The sequence below is a fragment of the Coregonus lavaretus genome (assembly GCF_964263955.1).
Source record: "Coregonus lavaretus genome assembly, chromosome: 22".
Lineage (NCBI taxonomy): Eukaryota > Metazoa > Chordata > Actinopteri > Salmoniformes > Salmonidae > Coregonus > Coregonus lavaretus.
Genome location: NC_140009.1, coordinates 3,095,956 through 3,119,168, shown reverse-complemented (window position 1 = coordinate 3,119,168; position 23,213 = coordinate 3,095,956). Strand labels below are relative to the sequence as shown.

Below are 23,213 nucleotides of genomic sequence, written 5' to 3'. Positions count from 1 at the left end.
TCAATCCCTCTATTCAGTACCGGCTCTGGCTCTAGAGATAACATGGGCATCGAGGGAATTTATTTAAGCTTAAAAAAACACTGCATCTAATTGTAAAGTGTGAGAAACGGGCCAGAAACTTCACTTTTTCAGTTGGTGTCAAACGTAAAAAAAAAAAGGTATATATATTTTGAATCTTCTTTCAACAGTCTTTAAAATACCTGTGGTAATGTAGCGACACCCTGTAATACAACATACTCTTTCCAAGGTCTACGTACAAAAACAACTAGTCAGGTACAAGAACTAAGCAATTTTTCATAAAAAAGGACAGTTCTAAATTTGGAATTCTATATTCTAAATTCTATACAGCCGAACCCGGAGAGAGAGAGAGTGCGTAAGGAGGAAGGATACCACTTGGAGACTGTAAGACTGTACCACATCCCCCAGAGCAGCCGGTGGAAGGCTATACAGATGTAGGATCTTAATTTGATCACTTTTGTGCAACCTTGTAGTGTATTCGAGGTTTAAAAAGGCTTCTAAGGTTAGCAATTTCCACTTTAAAATGTCAGACTTGATTTGCAGTAACAATTTTCTTTATCAACCCCTACAAAAAATGTCCATTAATTCACATTTCCTGTTGCTGCGGGATTCCAGCTGTAGAAAACTGGCTCAAATGAAGATCCCCATATGTAGCTTCTCATCACCAGGAACAGACTTGGGAGGGAGGGAGCAGTTACCGCAGGCGGCCATATTGTTTCCTCTTCTCTTCAGCCAGAGGCCCAGGGAGTCAGGGACAGTCTTTAGCGCCCAGCTACAGTCTCTGTCTGTCTGTCTGTCTGTCTGTCTGTCTGTCTGTCTGTCTGTCTGTCTGTCTGTCTGTCTGTCTGTCTGTCTGTCCAGGGGTCAGTTAGCCCTCAGTCCATCATCATATTCCAACACTGTCCAGTCCAGCCCTTCTGGAATCATCTCATCGCATTAGGAAGAAAGTAACAGATAGGGATAGCACAACAATCCCCATCACCATCCAAACAACAGTTATTTCATATGGAGGAACAGACACAGAAACAGAGCCATAGTGTCTCATCAGCCTTCTACTGCCTTCTGTGGAGAGTTACAAACACTCAGAACCATAGAACACTCAGAACCCTAGAACACTCAGAACCATAGAACACTCAGAACCATAGAACATTCAGAAACCTAGAACACTCAGAACCATAGAACACTCAGAACCCTAGAACACTCAGAACCATAGAACACTCAGAACCATAGAACACTCAGAACCATAGAACACTCAGACAGCATAGAAACCAATCAATGTTCTAAACATCACATCATCAACATCGATATTGGCAGAGGAAAATGGTACGGAGGAGGATGTCTGTTCAGTGCTCAGAATGAATTAATGTAAAATCACTATGACACACCATCTTCATATAATGCATTTCTTCTGAAGGGAGGAGGGGAGCAACACTTTTTACTTTGACTGGCATTTTTTGTTGTTGTTGCAAACACTGGTTCACTGACAAGATGGTGAGCAATACACTGACTGAGAGAAACGGACCTGTAGATTATCATGCAACTGACTGATCACTGACATTAAATACAGAGAGGTGTGTGTCTGTGTGTGTGTGCGTGTGGAAACGTCTTGTGTGTTTGTTTGTAAGTTTTAAACTGTGCGTATGTGCTGCTCATGTTCTGTACAGTTTGTAGTTTGTAGTTTTTAATTTTGTAGTTTGTATGTGTATACAGCAGATTATCTAATACTGATTTTACGCCTTCTAACCAATCACGTATTCTCTCCCGAGGTTGCAGTCTCCTCCCCTTCCTCCTCTAGGGCCTCTGTGATTGAACCGTGAGCCTGTAGCTCCTCCCCTCTCCCTGCGCGTGATAGGACCTCTATCCAGCGGCGCTGTAGCTCCTCCCCGTCGGCGCTGAAGTAGAGCGTAAGGTGTGATTGGCTGATTTTGAAGGCAAAGCGGCGTTCCAGGCGGTCACACGACTCAGGAAGGGATACCTCGAAGCCAATCAGAGGGACAGAGCGCTGGGCTTTCACATCCTGGAGGAAGAGGAGGGAAAACACAGAGAGTGGATGGTCAGAATAACTTTTCAAAGGAAACTTAATTCAGGATGTTCAGTGGAAGATAAATGTACACAGCTAAGCTTCTCACACATCTCATCTCACCTGGGGAGCACCGTATATATGTAGAGCACCAGCGGATCATTATCTGGGTCTAACAACGGCCTAACAACGGCCTAACAACGGCCTAACAACGGTCTAACAACGGTCTAACAACGGCCTAACAGCGGTCTAACAACGGTCTAACAACGGCCTAACAACGGCCTAACAACGGCCTAACAACGGTCTAACAACGGCCTAACAACGGCCTAACAACGGCCTAACAACGGTCTAACAACGGTCTAACAACGGCCTAACAACGGTCTAACAACGGTCTAACAACGGTCTAACGGGGTGTAATACCAGGTAAATAGGGGTGTAATAACAGGTTAATAGGGGTGTAATAACAGGTAAATAGGGGTGTAATAACAGGTAAATAGGGGTGTAATAACAGGTTAATAGGGGTGTAATAACAGGTAAATAGGGGTGTAATAACAGGTAAATAGGGGTGTAATAACAGGTTAATAGGGGTGTAATAACAGGTTAATAGGGGTGTAATAACAGGTAAATAGGGGTGTAATAACAGGTTAATAGGGGTGTAATAACAGGTTAATAGGGGCGTAATAACAGGTTAATAGGGGCGTAATAACAGGTTAATAGGGGTGTAATAACAGGTTAATAGGGGTGTAATAACAGGTTAATAGGGGTGTAATAACAGGTTAATAGGGGTGTAATAACAGGTAAATAGGGGTGTAATAACAGGTTAATAGGGGTGTAATAACAGGTTAATAGGGGTGTAATAACAGGTAAATAGGGGTGTAATAACAGGTTAATAGGGGTGTAATAACAGGTAAATAGGGGTGTAATAACAGGTTAATAGGGGTGTAATAACAGGTAAATAGGGGTGTAATAACAGGTTAATAGGGGTGTAATAACAGGTTAATAGGGGTGTAATAACAGGTTAATATAATAACAGGTTAATAGGGGTGTAATAACAGGTTAATAGGGGTGTAATAACAGGTAAATAGGGGTGTAATAACAGGTTAATAGGGGTGTAATAACAGGTAAATAGGGGTGTAATAACAGGTTAATATAATAACAGGTTAATAGGGGTGTAATAACAGGTAAATAGGGGTGTAATAACAGGTAAATAGGGGTGTAATAACAGGTTAATAGGGGTGTAATAACAGGTTAATAGGTGTGTAATAACAGGTTAATAGGGGTGTAATAACAGGTAAATAGGGGTGTAATAACAGGTAAATAGGGGTGTAATAACAGGTAAATAGGGGTGTAATAACAGGTTAATAGGGGTGTAATAACAGGTAAATAGGGGTGTAATAACAGGTTAATAGGGGTGTAATAACAGGTAAATAGGGGTGTAATAACAGGTTAATAGGGGCGTAATAACAGGTTAATAGGGGCGTAATAACAGGTTAATAGGGGTGTAATAACAGGTTAATAGGGGTGTAATAACAGGATAATAGGGGTGTAATAACAGGTAAATAGGGGTGTAATAACAGGTAAATAGGGGTGTAATAACAGGTTAATAGGGGTGTAATAACAGGTAAATAGGGGTGTAATAACAGGTTAATAGGGGTGTAATAACAGGTAAATAGGGGTGTAATAACAGGTTAATATGGGTGTAATAACAGGTTAATAGGTGTGTAATAACAGGTTAATAGGGGTGTAATAACAGGTAAATAGGGGTGTAATAACAGGTAAATAGGGGTGTAATAACAGGTAAATAGGGGTGTAATAACAGGTAAATAGGGGTGTAATAACAGGTTAATAGGGGTGTAATAACAGGTAAATAGGGGTGTAATAACAGGTAAATGTGGTGTAATAACAGGTAAATAGGGGTGTAATAACAGGTTAATAGGGGTGTAATAACAGGTAAATAGGGGTGTAATAACAGGTAAATAGGGGTGTAATAACAGGTAAATAGGGGTGTAATAACAGGTAAATAGGGGTGTAATAACAGTCTAATAGGGGTGTAATAACAGGTAAATAGGGGTGTAATAACAGGTTAATAGGGGTGTAATAACAGGTTAGTAATAACAGGTAAATAGGGGTGTAATAACAGGTTAATAGGGGTGTAATAACAGGTTAATAGGGGTGTAATAACAGGTTAATATGGGTGTAATAACAGGTAAATAGGGGTGTAATAACAGGTAAATAGGGGTGTAATAACAGGTAAATAGGGGTGTAATAACAGGTTAATAGGGGTGTAATAACAGGTTAATAGGGGTGTAATAACAGGTAAATAGGGGTGTAATAACAGGTAAATAGGGGTGTAATAACAGGTTAATAGGGGTGTAATAACAGGTTAATAGGGGTGTAATAACAGGTAAATAGGGGTGTAATAACAGGTAAATAGGGGTGTAATAACAGGTTAATAGGGGTGTAATAACAGGTTAATAGGGGTGTAATAACAGGTAAATAGGGGTGTAATAACAGGTTAATAGGGGTGTAATAACAGGTAAATAGGGGTGTAATAACAGGTAAATAGGGGTGTAATAACAGGTAAATAGGGGTGTAATAACAGGTTAATAGGGGTGTAGTAACAGGTTAATAGGTGTGTAATAACAGGTAAATAGGGGTGTAATAACAGGATAATAGGGGTGTAATAACAGGTAAATAGGGGTGTAATAACAGGTAAATAGGGGTGTAATAACAGGATAATAGGGGTGTAATAACAGGTAAATAGGGGTGTAATAACAGGTAAATAGGGGTGTAATAACAGGTAAATAGGGGTGTAATAACAGGTTAATAGGTGTGTAATAACAGGTTAATAGGTGTGTAATAACAGGTAAATAGGGGTGTAATAACAGGTTAATAGGGGTGTAATAACAGGTTAATAGGTGTGTAATAACAGGTAAATAGGGGTGTAATAACAGGTTAATAGGGGTGTAATAACAGTCTAATAGGGGTGTAATAACAGTCTAATAGGGGTGTAATAACAGGTTAATAGGGGTGTAATAACAGGTTAATAGGGGTGTAATAACAGGTAAATAGGGGTGTAATAACAGGTAAATAGGGGTGTAATAACAGGTAAATAGGGGTGTAATAACAGGTTAATAGGGGTGTAATAACAGGTAAATAGGGGTGTAATAACAGGTTAATAGGGGTGTAATAACAGGTAAATAGGGGTGTAATAACAGGTAAATAGGGGTGTAATAACAGGTTAATAGGGGTGTAATAACAGGTTAATAGGGGTGTAATAACAGGTAAATAGGGGTGTAATAACAGGTAAATAGGGGTGTAATAACAGGTAAATAGGGGTGTAATAACAGGTTAATAGGGGTGTAATAACAGGTAAATAGGGGTGTAATAACAGGTTAATAGGGGTGTAATAACAGGTAAATAGGGGTGTAATAACAGGTAAATAGGGGTGTAATAACAGGTAAATAGGGGTGTAATAACAGGTTAATAGGGGTGTAATAACAGGTTAATAGGGGTGTAATAACAGGTAAATAGGGGTGTAATGACAGGTTAATAGGGGTGTAATAACAGGTTAATAGGGGTGTAATAACAGGTAAATAGGGGTGTAATAACAGGTTAATAGGGGTGTAATAACAGGTAAATAGGGGTGTAATAACAGGTAAATAGGGGTGTAATAACAGGTAAATAGGGGTGTAATAACAGGTTAATAGGGGTGTAATAACAGGTTAATAGGGGTGTAATAACAGGTAAATAGGGGTGTAATAAAAGGTAAATAGGGGTGTAATAACAGGTTAATAGGGGTGTAATAACAGGTTAATAGGGGTGTAATAACAGGTAAATAGGGGTGTAATAACAGGTAAATAGGGGTGTAATAACAGGTTAATAGGGGTGTAATAACAGGTAAATAGGGGTGTAATAACAGGTAAATAGGGGTGTAATAACAGGTTAATAGGGGTGTAATAACAGGTCATCTCACCTGAGGAGCACCGTATATGTACAGCACCAGTGGTTCGTTCTCTGGGATGACAAACCAGGCTTTCTGCCAGCCTCTGCCTGCTCCCTTCTCCATGTGGTGAAGGAAGCTACACAACACACTGTTCTCTGCTGCTACCGACGCCTGTTTCTGTACACCACACACACACACACACACACACACACACACACACACACACACACACACACACACATACACCAATACACACTGTATTACAGAACACTCTTGTTTCATTAGATATGACACACACACACCAATACACTACATAACTCCTGTCTTTTACTCTTCGAGTACAGTTCAAAATGTGGAAAAGTTTTTGACATAAATGCATGTCCTTGGTATGACCTTTGGTAATGTTGTTTGACCAAGGCCTTCAGTCACGACTCACACCTCCAGCAGAACCTTGTGAAGTATCTGTTGTGTAGATGTGTATTAGACCCGGAGGTTCTTTAATCTCACCTCTGTCTTATCTCTGCTCTCTCCTTGAACTGTTCTACAGCAGTCAGGATCCGCTACATACCTCTAATATCGACCGTCGTCTGTGAGCGCTGCTGGTCAGACTGGCGGGGGAGGGGGGAACCCCCACTAGGGTGCTGTAGCAGGCGATACACACCCTGTTAGCCCTGTTGTTGTCATAGAGCAGACGGGCCCTGAACTCTGAACACTTTCCACACACCACCTGGAAAAAAAAACAGAGAAGAGTTAAGGGGTGGAGTTCTCTGGATGGGGGTGGAGGAGAGGAGTTCTCTGGCTGGGGGGGTTGGGGGGGTTGGGAGGGGAGGAGTTCTCTGGATGGGGGTGGAGGTGAGGTCTCTGGCTGGGGGTGGGAGGGGAGGGGTTCTCTGGCTGGGGGTGGAGGAGAGGAGTTCTCTGGCTGGGGGGGTTGGGGGGGTGGGAGGGGAGGAGTTCTCTGGCAGGGGGTGGGAGGGGAGGAGTTCTCTGGCTGGGGGTGGGAGGGGAGCTTTAGCCCCTCGCCATTTGAGTGACAGCTAGCAAGATGCACACAAAGCAGAGAGAGAGAGAGAGAGAGAGAGAGAGAGAGCAATGACGTGGTGCACATACTGTATCTGCACATATGTGACGTAGTACACAATTTTCGGGGACCACTTTTGGCTTGTGAGCCCTACTTTGAGAACTACAGACTAAAAAGTATACAAAAGTACAGGAGAATCTCTTTAAATCAAGAGTTTTTAATATTGAGTTGTGTCTAATTCTTCAGCAGTGGACCGACTGACAATCTGGTCACATGTACAGTGAGGGAAAAAAATATTTGATCCCCTGCTGATTTTGTACATTTGCCCACTGACAAAGAAATGATCAGTCTATAATTTGAATGGTAGGTTTATTTTAACAGCGAGAGACAGAATAACAACAACAAAAATCCAGAAAAACGCATGTAAAATTTTTTTATTAATTGATTTGCATTTTAATGAGGGAAATAAGTATTTGACCCCCTCTCAATCAGAAAGATTTCTGGCTCCCAGGTGTCTTTTATACAGGTAACGAGCTGAGATTAGGAGCACACTCTTAAAGGGAGTGCTCCTAATCTCAGCTTGTTACCTGTATAAAAGACACCTGTCCACAGAAGCAATCAATCAGATTCCAAACTCTCCACCATGGCCAAGACCAAAGAGCTCTCCAAGGATGTCAGGGACAAGATTGTAGACCTACACAAGGCTGGAATGGGCTACAAGACCATCGCCAAGCAGCTTGGTGAGAAGGTGACAACAGTTGGTGCGATTATTCACAAATGGAAGAAATACAAAAGACCTGTCAATCTCCCTCGGCCTGGGGCTCCATGCAAGATCTCACCTCGTGGAGTTGCAATGATCATGAGAACGGTGAGGAATCAGCCCAGAACTACAAAAGAGGATCTTGTCAATGATCTCAAGGCAGCTGGGACCATAGTCACCAAGAAAACAATTGGTAACACACTACGCCGTGAAGGACTGAAATCCTGCAGCGCCCGCAAGGTCCCCCTGCTCAAGAAAGCACATATACAGGGCCGTCTGAAGTTTGCCAATGAACATCTGAATGATTCAGAGGAGAACTGGGTGAAAGTGTTGTGGTCAGATGAGACCAAAATTGAGCTTTTTGGCATCAACTCAACTCGCCATGTTTGGAGGAGGAGGAATGCTGCCTATGACCCCAAGAACACCATCCCCACCATCAAACATAGAGGTGGAAACATTATGCTTTGGGGGTGTTTTTCTGCTAAGGGGACTGGACAACTTCACCGCATCAAAGGGACAATGGACGGGGCCATGTACCGTCAAATCTTGGGTGAGAACCTCCTTCCCTCAGCCAGGGCATTGAAAATGGGTCGTGGATGGGTATTCCAGCATGACAATGACCCAAAACACATGGCCAAGGCAACAAAGGAGTGGCTCAAGAAGAAGATCATGAAGGTCCTGGAGTGGCCTAGCCAGTCTCCAGACCTTAATCCCATAGAAAATCTGTGGAGGGAGCTGAAAGTTTGAGTTGCCAAACGTCAGCCTCGAAACCTTAATGACTTGGAGAAGATCTGCAAAGAGGAGTGGAACAAAATCCCTCCTGAGATGTGTGCAAACCTGGTGGCCAACTACAAGAAACGTCTGACCTCTGTGATTGCCAACAAAGGTTTTGCAACCAAGTACTAAGTCATGTTTTGCAGAGGGGTCAAATACTTATTTCCCTCATTAAAATGCAAATCAATTTATAACATTTTTGACATGCGTTTTTCTGGATTTTGTTGTTGTTATTCTGTCTCTCACTGTTCAAATAAACCTACCATTAAAATTATAGACTGATCATGTCTTAGTCAGTGGGCAAACGTACAAAATCAGCAGGGGATCAAATACTTTTTTCCCTCACTGTACATAACATCATGACTTGATTGGAAACGTACGTGTCCACAGGCTTTGCAGTGGTGGCGTCTCTTGGTGATGGAGTTGAATGGCTCCTGGCACTTCATACACAAAGTCACCTCCTTCTCCCGGATCGGAGTGGGGGCACGCTTCCCCAGCTCACTACAGTTCTGAGAGAGAAGTGAAGAGAAAAGAAGAGAGGAGCAAAGGAAGAGAGAGAGAGAGCGAGAGAGAGAGCGAGAGAGAGAGAGAGAGAGAGAGAGAGAGAGAGAGAGAAAGAGAGAGAGAGAGAGAGAGAGAGAGAGAGAGAGAGAGAGAGAGAGAGAGAGAGAGAGAGAGAGAGAGAGAGAGAGAGAGAGAGAGAGAGAGAGAGAGAGAGAGAGAGATATGGGATGAGAGGGGGCAGAAATGCAATATGATCTCACAGATGGAGGTATTCAGAAGCTAAAGAGTGTAATTTAATAGTGTTAATAAGGTAAGGTAGAGGCTCAGCCCGGAATATTGCTTAAACCAACTCTTTCAGATCTATTCAAGTGCCTAATGGCTAGAGGTTATGCTGGGGTTAGGGGTTATGCTGGTGCTAGGGGTTATGCTGGGGTTAGAGGCTAGTGGTTATCCTGGGAGCTAGGGGTTATGCTGGGGTTAGAGACTAGGGGTTATCCTGGGAGCTAGGGGTTATGCTGGGGTTAGAGACTAGGGGTTATGCTGGGGTTAGAGGCTAGGGGCTAGGGGTTATGCTGGGGTTAGAGGCTAGGGGTTATGCTGGGGTTAGAGGCTAGGGGTTATGCTGGGGTTAGAGGCTAGGGGCTAGGGGTTATGCTGGGGTTAGAGGCTAGGGGTTATGCTGGGGTTAGAGGCTAGGGGCTAGGGGTTATGCTGGGGTTAGAGGCTAGGGGTTATGCTGGGGTTAGAGGCTAGGGGTTATGCTGGGGTTAGAGGCTAGGGGCTAGGGGTTATGCTGGGGTTAGAGGCTAGGGGTTATGCTGGGGTTAGAGGCTAGGGGCTAGGGGTTATGCTGGGGTTAGAGGTTAGGGGTTATGCTGGGGTTAGGGGTTAGGGGTTATGCTGGGGTTAGAGGCTAGGGGCTAGGGGTTATGCTGGGGTTAGAGGCTAGGGGTTATGCTGGGGTTAGAGGCTAGGGGTTATGCTGGGGTTAGAGGCTAGGGGTTATGCTGGGGTTAGAGGCTAGGGGTTAGGGGTTATGCTGGGGTTAGAGGCTAGGGGCTAGGGGTTATGCTGGGGTTAGAGGCTAGGGGTTATGCTGGGGTTAGAGGCTAGGGGCTAGGGGTTATACTGGGGTTAGAGGCTAGGGGCTAGGGGTTATGCTGGGGTTAGAGACTAGGGGTTATGCTGGGGTTAGAGGCTAGGGGTTATCCTGGGAGCTAGGGGTTATGCTGGGGTTAGGGGTTAGGGGTTATGCTGGGGTTAGAGGCTAGGGGCTAGGGGTTATGCTGGGGTTAGAGACTAGGGGCTAGGGGTTATGCTGGGGTTAGAGGCTAGGGGCTAGGGGTTATGCTGGGGTTAGAGACTAGGGGCTAGGGGTTATGCTGGGGTTAGAGGCTAGGGGATATGCTGGGGTTAGAGGCTAGGGGTTATGCTGGGGTTAGAGGCTAGGGGCTAGGGGTTATGCTGGGGTTAGAGGCTAGGGGCTAGGGGTTATGCTGGGGTTAGAGGCTAGGGGTTATGCTGGGGTTAGAGGCTAGGGGTTATGCTGGGGTTAGAGGCTAGGGGTTATGCTGGGGTTAGAGGCTAGGGGTTAGGGGTTATGCTGGGGTTAGAGGCTAGGGGCTAGGGGTTATGCTGGGGTTAGAGGCTAGGGGTTATGCTGGGGTTAGAGGCTAGGGGCTAGGGGTTATACTGGGGTTAGAGGCTAGGGGCTAGGGGTTATGCTGGGGTTAGAGGCTAGGGGCTAGGGGCTAGGGGTTAGGGGTTATGCTGGGGCTAGGGGTTAGGAACTAGGGGTTAGGGGCTAGGGGTAAGAGACTAGGGGTAATGCTGGGGTTAGAGGCTAGGGGCTAGGGGTTATGCTGGGGTTAGAGGCTAGGGGCTAGGGGTTATGCTGGGGTTAGAGGCTAGGGGTTAGGGGCTAGGGGTTAGGGGCTAGGGGTTAGGGACTAGGGGTTAGGGGCTAGGGGTTAGGGACTAGGGGTTAGGGGCTAGGGGTTAGGGGCTAGGGGCTAGGGGTTAGGGACTAGGGGTTAGGGGCTAGGGGTTAGGGACTAGGGGTTAGGGACTAGGGGTTAGGGACTAGGGGTTAGGGGCTAGGGGTTAGGGACTAGGGGTTAGGGGCTAGGGGCTAGGGGTAGTATAGTATCTTACAGGTGAGTTGGGAGGAGTGTAGTCCTAGGGGTTAGGGACTAGGGGTTAGGGGCTAGGGGTTAGGGGTTAGGGACAAGGGGTTAGAGGCTAGGGGCTAGGGGTTAGGGGTTAGGGGTTAGGGGCTAGGGGTTAGGGGCTAGGGGTTATGGGTAGTGTAGTATCCTACAGGTGAGTTGGGAGGAGTGTAGTCCTAGGGGTTAGGGACTAGGGGTTAGGGACTAGGGGTTAGGGACTAGGGGTTAGGGGTAGTGTAGTATCCTACAGGTGAGTTGGGAGGAGTGTAGTCCTAGGGGTTATGGGTAGTGTAGTATCTTACAGGTGAGTTGGGAGGAGTGTAGTCCTCGTCTCGGAGAGAACAGCTGAGATGGTGGAATGTCGCTAGCGTCTGTTCATGTCTTTGAATCGTGGCCTGGATAGCCTGGATCCAATCTCTCTTCTCTTCTTCAGTCCTACTCACAGTAAACAAATGGCTTTGAGCTAAATATTAATTGCAATTCATTGTAAACTACTCAAAAGCCTGTAATTCAAGATAGAGGAAGATCATCCGCTGCCCTCATCACCTGGCCTGTAGTTCTAGTGATCGTTGTTTTCCTGACACCAGGAAGGTTCTGGGGACGTTAAGGCTGCTGCTCTCCTTCAGCTCCATCCCATCCACATCGATCCTGGCTCTCACCCCAAACTTCTGACCAATCAACCTCAGCTTAGGGACGCAGTACAATAACCTATCATTGAACTGCAGAGAGAGAGGGGTGGGGGGAAGAGGTAGAGAGACGAGAGAAAGAGAGAAAGAGAGAAAGAGAGAAAGAGAGAGAGAGAGAGAGAGAGAGAGAGAGAGAGAGAGAGAGAGAGAGAGAGAGAGAGAGAGAGAGAGAGAGAGAGAGAGAGAGAGAGAGAGAGAGGGAGAGTTGATAGGGCGAGACAGGGGAGCGAGATGTAGGCCTAGTTGCATTTTGACATTTTGGATTCATGACATAAATCACAACATGATTTCAGCAGAGAACAGTGTTCTCCAAATATATCAACAGTTCAACAATACTATTTTCACACTATTTTTCACACTATTTTCACACTGTCACAATGACTCACTCACCAGTATGAGGTATCTGTCCTGCGAGGTGCCGTTCTTGGCCGACAGTTTGAGGATATGTCCCTCCTTCATGAGTTCGTTAGTAGGGCTAACAATGTCCTCCTCTCCTCCCAGCAACTCATACACCTTCAGTAGCTTCCGCATACGCTCCTGTACGTTACACACACACGATGTCAAGGTGCTGCGCATGAGAACCAAAAAACCTTTGCACAAGCACGTTTGCACATCTACAGATGTAGGACCTTAATTTGATCACTCTTTCTTTGCTGAGAATTTTCCTGCACGGCAGGAAATGCAAACTCGCAGTGTATTTGAATTTGAAAAAGGTTTCAAAAGTTTGTAATTTCCACTTAGAAATGTCAGACTTGATTTGCCCTAACGAAAAATTTATCAACTCCTACAAGAATGTCCATGAATTAGAATCCACATAATAAATCACATTTCCTGTTGCTGCTGTAGCAAACTGGCTCAAATTAAGATCCTACATCTGTATAGTTACATCTTAACACAGGTGTGTAGGAGAATCAAAACCTGAAATAGATAGTACAGTGCCTGGCAAAAGTGTTCAGCCCCCTTGGCTTTTTTCCTATTTTGTTGCATTACAACCTGTAATTTAAATTGATTTTTATTTGGATTTTATGTAATGGACATACACAAAACAGTCCAAATTGGTGAAGTGAAATGAAGAAAATAACTTGTTTCAAAAAATTCTAAAAAAGAAATAACAGAAAAGTTGTATTCACCCCCTTTGCTATGAAGCCCCTAAATAACATCTGGTTCAACCAATTACCTTTAGAAGTCACATAATAAGTTAAATAAAGTCCACCTGTGTGCAATCTAAGTGTCACATGATCTGTCACATGATCTCAGTATATATACACCTGTTCTGAAAGGCCCCAGAGTCTGCAACACCACTAAGCAATGGGCACCACCAAGCAAGCAGCACCATGAAGACCAGGGAGCTCTCCAAACAGGTCAGGGACAAAGTTGTGGAGAAGTACAGATCAGGGTTGGGTTATAAAAAAAGATCTGAAACTTTGAACATCCCACGGAGCACCATTAAATCCATTATAAAAAAATTGAAAGAATATGGCACCACAACAAACCTGCCAAGAGAGGGCTGCCCACCAAAACTCACAGACCAGGCAAGGAGGGCATTAATCAGAGAGGCAACAAAGAGACCAAAGATAACCCTGAAGGAGCTGCAAAGCTCCACAGCGGAGATTGGAGTATTTGTCCATAGGACCACTTTAAGCCGTACACTCCACAGAGCTGGGCTTTACGGAAGAGTGGGCAGAAAAAAGCCATTGCTTAAAGAAAAAAATAACCAAACACATTTGGTGTTCGCCAAAAGGCATGTGGGAGACTCCCCAAACATATGGAAGAAGGTACTCTGGTCAGATGAGACTAAAATTGAGCTTTTTGGCCATCAAGGGAAACGCTATGTCTGTCGCAAACCCAACACCTCTCATCACCCCGAGAACACCATCTGTGGGAATGTTTTTCATTGGCAGGGACTGGGAAACTGGTCAAAATTGAAGGAATGATTGATGGCGGTAAATACAGGGAAATTCTTGAGGGAAACCTGTTTCAGTCTTCCAGAGATTTCAGACTGGGACGGAGGTTCACCTTCCAGTAGGACAATGACCCTAAGCACACTGCTAAAGCAACACTCGAGTGGTTTAAGGGGAAACATTTAAATGTCTTGGAATGGCCTAGTCAAAGCCCAGACCTCAATCCAATTGAGAATCTGTGGTATGACTTAAAGATTGCTGTACACCAGCGGAACCCATCCAACTTGAAGGAGCTGGAGCAGTTTTGCCTTGAAGAATGGCCAAAAATCCCAGTGGCTAGATGTGCCAAGCTTATAGAGACATACCCCAAGAGACTTGCAGCTGTAATTGCTGCAAAAGGTGGCTCTACAAAGTATTGACTTTGGGGGGGGGTGAATAGTTATGCACGCTCAAGTTTTCTGTATTTTTGTCTTATTTCTTGTTTGTTTCACAATAAAAAATATGTTGCATCTTCAAAGTGGTAGGCATGTTGTGTAAATCAAATTATACAAACCCCCCCCAAAAAATCAATTTTAATTCCAGGTTGTAAGGCAACAAAATAGGAAAAATGCCATGTAGCCTATAGCCTGTCTTAGAGAAATGTCATCATCTAATATTGTAAGAGCTTTCATTGTCTGCTTATATGCCCCCTTTATTTATCCTACGGTTCTGACTTGGTGTATAGGGAGAACACTGGAAGAACGGCCCAGGTTCTGAATTCTGTCGCTGTACATTTCAAAAGTGCTGAACAAATAGTTATATTGACTACGTCCGTCCTAGCTCGCTCTTTAATGTCTTAATCGAAATTACGGATTGCCTCTCATCCGCTCGTCGTCCCCTTATGCCATAGTTTTGTACATCTCAATTGTCAGTAGAAACCACATTTGTTTAAGCAAGTCAGCCATGTTTTTTAAAAGGCAGTAAATGAGGCTATCAGCTATATTAAATCAGCTATGCTTTTTTAAAAGGCAGTAAATGAGGCTGAATGAACTGTTTCGCTGCCAGACAAGGCTCCGCTGATAGCCAGGTGTAGCAGTGGTAAGGTGTTGGGACTGCTGTTGGTGCTAAAATCACCACTGGTTATGAGTCAACCCTTCACATCACTAGTGAGGGCGGGTTCTGCAGTGTGAACTGTGAAAGGACTCACCATCTTTCTGATGGCGGTGTTGGAGTGCTCTGCAGTGTGAACTGTGAAAGGACTCACCATCTTACTGATGGCTGTGTTGGAGTGCTCTGCAGCTGTGGCGATCAACTCCAGAGATTCTGAAAAAAACACAACAGAGACTTTGTTACGACAAACAAACAAAAAACGGTTTCAAATACTAACTTGCTCCTTTGAGCTAATTTTCCTGCATTTCCCTTGAATTCATTGGAAGTAATAATATATAATATATTTTATTAGTATAATAATAGATTTATTAGTATAGCTCTTTTCATATCATAGAGCACTCAAACTCAACTCTGGACCTCGAAGCCAGTTCCACTTCATGTTTTCATTGTTCCCCTCTAATCAGGGACTGATTTATACCAGTGACACCAGGTGTATGCAATTAATTATCAGGTAGAACAAAAAACCAACAGGCTCCGGACCTCATAGGGTAAGAGTTGAATACCCTTGGCATTGAGAGCCTCAGAGTGCTTCACAGTAGGACGACAACTTAGAGTTAGAAAGATGGCCTGTCAAGCCAATTAGTGTCCACCTGCCAAAAAGTGTCTCCCCCCTGCATCACAATGGGATTTGATGAACTCTAGCTTCCGTTGCTAGGGCTGTTGCTAGAACTTGCAAAATTCTGACCGGCCTACTTAATGAACCAAAGCGTCCGTTGCTATGCTGGTTGCTATGCTGGTTGCTATGCTGGTTGCTATGCTGGTTGCTATGCTGGTTGCTATGCTGGTTGCTATGCTGGTTGCTATGCTGGTTGCTGGGCTCTATTTTACCTCGTAGCGGTCATGGAGGATGCGGGCAGTTCTAGTTCTACTTCACCTCATAAGCGCTCGCTCGGTCCGCGCAAATGTATTACCTCAGAATCTCTCTCTAAGGACGGTGTTTTTGATGGTGACTACCTGCTGACTACCTGCTGATTCATAAGACTGAAAAGACTGAAAAGAGAACACTCTTTCTTTACCATATATTTGTCTATATATAAAAATATTTTTAAATAGGAATACATAATTTAAGCTGTTTTTAGATTGATATTAGACTGACATTGCTAGCCCTTACAAAAATGAATTTGTTGCGGCAAACTTCCCGCAAGTTTGTGTCTAATTTGCTGCAAACTAAATAGTGTGCCACAAAATGTTGCCAGAAGTTTGCAAATGTTTGCCACTAGTGGTGAATCTGCAGCAAACCTTTGGCAACAATAATATGTATTGCCACTAGTGACAAACAGTTCGCCAGAGGGTTTTTTCTGGCAGACAATTCCCTCAAGATTCAATTGGATTCAATGGCAAACCTGTGGCAACACGTTCCAAGACCAGTAACCGTTGATGACCAATCAGGAGAAACATTGGTTGGAAAATGGAAAGCAAGCTATCTTCTCCAGCCACCAGCACATGAAGTCCACCAGAATACTTGCAAGTTATTTTATTTTTTACCCCTTTTTCTCCCCAATTGGTAGTCATAGTCTTGTCCCATCGCTGCAACTCGGAGGAACCACCGTCCAGCTGGTGCCCTGGCCCGCCACAAGGAGTCGCTAGAGCACGATAGGACAAGGAAATCCCGGCCGGCCAAACCTTCGCCTAATCCGGACGACGCTGGGCCAGTTGTGCAGCGCCTCATGGGTCTCCTGGGCACGGCCGGCTGTGACACAGCCTGGGATCGAACCCAGGTCTGTAGTGACACCTCAAGCACTGCGATGCAGTGCCTTAGAAAGCTGCACCACTCGGGAGGCCTACTTGCAAGTATTCTAGTGTGACTGAGACCTCTCATTGTTTGGATTTTAAAAATCCAACCATTGTAATAGAAGGAGGCGGGGCTCAGGGGCTCTGTGTGGCTGTGGGTGATTGAGTGAGAAAGACACAGAGGAGAGCCAACCAGTAAAAGCGCAGCCCTCTTCATTACCGATGCATTGAGCCGACAACATCAAAGAGCCATTCCAGACTCTGAAATCAGGAAGACTTCAAGAGTTAGGTGTTAGCCAGAGATGTTCGATCGGGTTCAAGTCCGGGCTCTGGCTGGGCCACTCAAGTACATTCAGAGACTTGTCCCGAAGCCGCTCCTGTGTTGTCTTGGCTGTGTGCTTAGGGTCGTTGTCCTGTTGGAAGATAAACCTTCGCCCCAGTCTGAGGTCCTGAGCACTCTGGAGCAAGTTTTCATCAAGGATCTCTCTGTACTTTGCTCTGTTCATCTTTCCCTGAATCCTGACTAGTCTCCCAGTCCCTGCTGCTGAAAAACATCCCCACAGCATGATGCTGCCACCACCATGCTTCACCGTAGGGATGGTGCCAGGTTTCCTCCAGACTTGACGCTTGGCATTCAGGCCAAAGAGTTCAATATTGGTTTCATCAGACCAGAGAATCTTGTTTCTCATGGTCTGAGAGTCCTTCAGGTGCCTTTTGGCAAACTCCAAGCGGGCTGTCATGTGCCTTTTACTGAGGAGCGGCTTCCGTCTGGCCACTCTACCATAAAGGCCTGATTGGTGGAGTGCTGCAGAGATGGTTGTCCTTCTGGAAGGTTCTCCCATCTCCACAGAGGAACTCTGGAGCTCTGTCAGAGTGACCATCGGGTTCTTGGTCACCTCCCTGACCAAGGTCCTTCTCCCCCGATTGCTCAGTTTGGCCGGGCGGCCAGCTCTAGGAAGAGTCTTGGTGGTTCCAAACGTCTTCCATTTAAGAATGATGGAGGCCACTGTGTTCTTGGGGACCTTCAATGCTGCAGCATTTTTGTTGGTACCCTTCCCCAGATCTGTGCCTCGACACAATCCTGTCTCGGAGCTCTACGGACAATTTCTTCGACCTCGTGGCTTGGTTTTTGCTCTGACATGCACTGTCAACTGTGGAACCTTATATAGACTGGTGTGTGCCTTTCCAAATCATGTCCAATCAATTGAATTTACCACAGGTGGACTCCAATCAAGTTGTAGAAACATCTCAAGGATGATCAATGGAAACAGGATGCACCTGTCTTATGGCAAAGGGTCTGAATACTTAAATAAGGTATTTCTGTTTTTTATTTTTAATACATTTGAAAACATTTCTAAAAACCTGTTTTCGCTTTGTCATTATGGGGTATTGTGTGTAGATTGATGAGGGAAAACAATAATTTAATCAATTTTAGAATAAGGCTGTAACGTAACAAAATGTGGAAAAAGGGAAGGGGTCTGAATACTTTCCGAATGCACTGTAAAGTACCCAGCTGCTGGGTCAATCCCCCAACCCAATGTGCTGGGTTTATGTCACAATCCAACACACTGGGTTGTTTTAACCCAGCAATATAGTCTAATTTACCCAGCAGTTGAGTCAAGTGCTCAACCCAAGGCGCTGGGTTGAATTAACCCAATGCTGTGTTTTTCCCAATATTGCCCCAGCGCTAGGTCGTCGAAATTACCCAGCATTTTCTAGAGTAACGATAATTTTGGAAAAATAATATGAATTGCCATATTAGGCATAACTGAATTTCTACCAAAATATAAAAGAGTTTTCAGTAATTGTTTTCGGTATCCTAACTTTGTTTTGTGTTTTCTGATTGTTTCAGTGCATGCATTCAACAAGCTTTGGACAAAGGACTTCCACAGGGCCGCCATCTCCAAAGTTCACTCAAAAAGGCAATAGTTCTGAACTGGGTTTGATTTAGTTTTTGTTGTATTAATTATTACAATTTTGTTAATTATCTTTTAAACTTCCATTGCTTAATCTATTGCTCAGTTATCACTTGGCTCATGTAAATAATTATGTAGTTGTCCCTTTAAACATCCTAAGGTCAACATCCCCATTAGGGCTGACCCCATTTGGTCGACTGGTGGATTGTTTGGTCGACCGAGATTTCTTTGGTCGAGCAGTAGCAAAAAAATTATGATTGGCTCCTGTCTGAGTGGACTGATCCATTGTGGAGGCCTGTCTCAGTGGACTGATCCATTGTGGAGGCCTGTCTCAGTGGACTGATCCATTGTGGAGGCCTGTCTCAGTGGACTGATCCATTGTGGAGGCCTGTCTCAGTGGACTGATCCATTGTGGAGGCCTGTCTCAGTGGACTGATCCATTGTGGAGGCCGTGGGGATGGCACAGTCCATCAGTCTAAGACACGTGCTACTGAAATTGTACATGGTTATATTATGTAATTACAACGGTGCAACACAAATAAACCATTTATTATTTTATAACAAATGTGCTTTCTCCCTCGTTGGACAGTGGTCGCTGTCCTGCAACGCATCAGTGCGCTGTTGAATTGCCGCCTTTTCCTAGACCGTGTTGCTATGTGCATAATAGCAAAGTTAACCAGCATATTGGTGTTGAGAACAATGAGGCAGCAGCAGAGTTAGGAGAAAACAGCCCTTGCCTTAATTGTCTAAGAAAAGTTAGGAGAGAGGAAACCCCAACTTAATTAGGTCTATAATCAATAGCCTAACTGTTAAATGGGCCTGGCTTTAGATATCATCCATATCTACAGAAATAAGACAGATCCTGCTTCTGTTTCCTGTTTGAGTGTTTGTTTAATAGCCTACTGATTCCGTGAGCACCAAGCCTCAGGCAACAATTTAACAAATGTGCCTGTGTTTAATCTTTGCTGTGCTGTAATGAAGGCTTACACTTTTTTTTTGTTCGACCGGCTTCTCTGGTATTATTTATAATTGATTTAGTGTTGTTTACACTGTTCCAAATGGTGAGAAAAAAGTATATTTATAATAATAATAATAATAAGTCACGATCGTCGGATACAGAGGACCAAGGCGCAGCGTGGAAGGTGAACATATTTATTAAATAATGATACACGAACAAAAACAACAAATCGATACGTGACGTCCAAAGGTGCAAACCACCAACCTACACAGGAACAAGATCCCACAAACACTGTGGGAAAACTGGCTGCTTAAGTATGGTTCCCAATCAGAGACAACAAGCAACAGCTGATACACGTTGCCTCTGATTGAGAACCACACTGGCCAACATAGAACTACAAAACTAGAACGAAAAACAAATGAAAACTCACACCCTGGCTCAACATACTAGAGTCCCCAGAGCCAGGGCGTGACAGTACCCCCCCCCCAAAGGCGCGGACTCCGGCCGCGCCAACCAAACACCACAGGGGAGGGACCGGGTGGGCACTCCGCCTTGGCGGCGGAGCCGGCTCCGGGCATGATTCCCACTCCCTCTCCAACCCCCCAAAGTACCCCTGGTCCGGTCTGACCCTGCTGGCCGGAGCTGGACTGAACACCGGTGGAGCGGATTGCTCTAGCTCCGGCGTGGAGCAGCTGACCGGTGCCGGACCAGGCACCGGTGGAACAGGCACGGGCTGTGCCGGACTGACGACGCACACCACTGGCTTGGTGTAGGGAGCAGGAATAGGCCGAACCGGGCTGACGATGCGCACCATAGGCTTGGTGCGTGGAGCAGGAACAGGCCGGGCCGGGCTGACGATGCGCACCATAGGCTTGGTGCGTGGAGCAGGAACAGGCCGGGCCGGGCTGACGACGCGCACCACAGGCTCAATGCGAGGAACACGAACAGGCCGGACCGTACTGGGGACACACACCACTGGCCCTACGCAGGGATCAGGAACGGGCCGGACCGGACTGGTAACACACCCCAGTACCTCTCGCCGTGCCTCTACACTTTCCCTCTCCTCTGTGACCAGTGGCCCCCTTAACCTGGCGGCCTCCTCTGCAAACCCGCTGGACCGCTCTATCGCGGCCTCCTGCTGCCCCGTCGTCCACGGCGTGAGCCCCCCCCTAAAAAATGTCTGGGGGTCTCTCCTCCCCGTGGGCCAGGCCCAGTCGAGGTTGATGTCCTTTAGCGATAACTCTGGCGCTGGCTCCTGGACACGCTGCTTGGTCCAGTGTTGGTGGGATCTTCTGTCACGATCGTCGGATACAGAGGACCAAGGCGCAGCGTGGAAGGTGAACATATTTATTAAATAATGATACACGAACAAAAACAACAAATCGATACGTGACGTCCAAAGGTACAAACCTACACAGGAACAAGATCCCACAAACACTGTGGGAAAACTGGCTGCTTAAGTATGGTTCCCAATCAGAGACAACAAGCAACAGCTGATACACGTTGCCTCTGATTGAGAACCACACTGGCCAACATAGAACTACAAAACTAGAACGAAAAACAAATGAAAACTCACACCCTGGCTCAACATACTAGAGTCCCCAGAGCCAGGGCGTGACAGTACCCCCCCCCCAAAGGCGCGGACTCCGGCCGCGCCAACCAAACACCACAGGGGAGGGACCGGGTGGGCACTCCGCCTTGGCGGCGGAGCCGGCTCCGGGCATGATTCCCACTCCCTCTCCAACCCCCCAAAGTACCCCTGGTCCGGTCTGACCCTGCTGGCCGGAGCTGGACTGAACACCGGTGGAGCGGATTGCTCTAGCTCCGGCGTGGAGCAGCTGACCGGTGCCGGACCAGGCACCGGTGGAACAGGCACGGGCTGTGCCGGACTGACGACGCACACCACTGGCTTGGTGTAGGGAGCAGGAATAGGCCGAACCGGGCTGACGATGCGCACCATAGGCTTGGTGCGTGGAGCAGGAACAGGCCGGGCCGGGCTGACGATGCGCACCATAGGCTTGGTGCGTGGAGCAGGAACAGGCCGGGCCGGGCTGACGACGCGCACCACAGGCTCAATGCGAGGAACACGAACAGGCCGGACCGTACTGGGGACACACACCACTGGCCCTACGCAGGGATCAGGAACGGGCCGGACCGGACTGGTAACACACCCCAGTACCTCTCGCCGTGCCTCTACACTTTCCCTCTCCTCTGTGACCAGTGGCCCCCTTAACCTGGCGGCCTCCTCTGCAAACCCGCTGGACCGCTCTATCGCGGCCTCCTGCTGCCCCGTCGTCCACGGCGTGAGCCCCCCCCTAAAAAATGTCTGGGGGTCTCTCCTCCCCGTGGGCCAGGCCCAGTCGAGGTTGATGTCCTTTAGCGATAACTCTGGCGCTGGCTCCTGGACACGCTGCTTGGTCCAGTGTTGGTGGGATCTTCTGTCACGATCGTCGGATACAGAGGACCAAGGCGCAGCGTGGAAGGTGAACATATTTATTAAATAATGATACACGAACAAAAACAACAAATCGATACGTGACGTCCAAAGGTACAAACCTACACAGGAACAAGATCCCACAAACACTGTGGGAAAACTGGCTGCTTAAGTATGGTTCCCAATCAGAGACAACAAGCAACAGCTGATACACGTTGCCTCTGATTGAGAACCACACTGGCCAACATAGAACTACAAAACTAGAACGAAAAACAAATGAAAACTCACACCCTGGCTCAACATACTAGAGTCCCCAGAGCCAGGGCGTGACACAATTCTCCTTTTTCCTAGATCTCCTTCTTATTGTTGTTATTATGATCATCGTTATAATAATAAGTATTATCATTATCATTAGTAGGCTTAGTATAGCAGCCCTGTATAACCACCATGGAGCTGTAGGCCTAAGAGCACATCCTGTTTAGTCTTAATACTGTAACTTACTTAGGCCTATATTTTACTGTACTGTATCAATCAATCATTTATTCGTTCATGTCATCACACGAGTCATTCACGATGTGAAATGCAATCAAGCATTTTAGTTTTAAAATAACAGCCTCCCGAGTGGCGCAGCGGTCTAGGGCGCTGCATTACATTTACATTTACGGACTGATCCACAGGGCTTGAGGCGTAAGTACAGCCCCCGGGTTCGATCCCAGGCTGTGTCGCAGCCGGCCGCGACCGGGAGACCCATGAGGCGGCGCACAATTGGCCCAGCGTCGTCCGGGCTAGGGGAGGGTTTTTGCCGGCCAGGATGTCCTTGTCCCATCGCGCTCTAGCGACTCCTTGTGGCGGGCCGGGCGCAGTGCACGCTGACTTCGGTTCGCCAGCTGCACAGTGTTTCCTCCGACACATTGGTGCGGCTGGCTTCCGGGTTAAGCGATGCAGTGTGGCTTGGCGGGGTCGTGTTTTCGGAGGACACATGGCTCTCGACCTTCGCCTCTCCCGAGTCCGTACGGGAGTTGCAGCGATGGGACAAGACTGTAAACTACCAAGTGGGGAGAAAAAGGGGTACAAAATAATAATAGCAAAGCAACCATTGAATACTAAATAAACAATAAATAGGCCTAAACCGTTCCATTTCGGAAATTGCATTCACAAATGAATGCGACTGTTTTTAGTCTTCGCTGTAATAAAGGCTTTACAAAAAAAACATATTTTTTTACAACA

General features: G+C 46.0%; 1 protein-coding gene across 1 annotated transcript in view; it reads right to left on the bottom strand.

Moving 5' to 3' along the window:
• Window positions 1-1,707: 1,707 nt before the first annotated feature.
• fgd1 (FYVE, RhoGEF and PH domain containing 1) overlaps window positions 1,708-23,213 on the bottom strand; it is a gene marked incomplete at its 5' end in the record, with an annotated part of 178,809 nt that continues 157,303 nt past the window's right edge. The window contains 8 exons of the mRNA XM_084186771.1: window positions 1,708-2,035; window positions 6,015-6,161; window positions 6,553-6,711; window positions 8,920-9,048; window positions 11,514-11,646; window positions 11,758-11,930; window positions 12,288-12,434; window positions 15,042-15,100. Coding sequence (XP_084042897.1) covers window positions 1,766-2,035; window positions 6,015-6,161; window positions 6,553-6,711; window positions 8,920-9,048; window positions 11,514-11,646; window positions 11,758-11,930; window positions 12,288-12,434; window positions 15,042-15,100 — 1,217 coding nt within the window. The 3' untranslated portion in view covers window positions 1,708-1,765. The remainder of the gene's footprint in view (window positions 2,036-6,014; window positions 6,162-6,552; window positions 6,712-8,919; window positions 9,049-11,513; window positions 11,647-11,757; window positions 11,931-12,287; window positions 12,435-15,041; window positions 15,101-23,213) is intronic.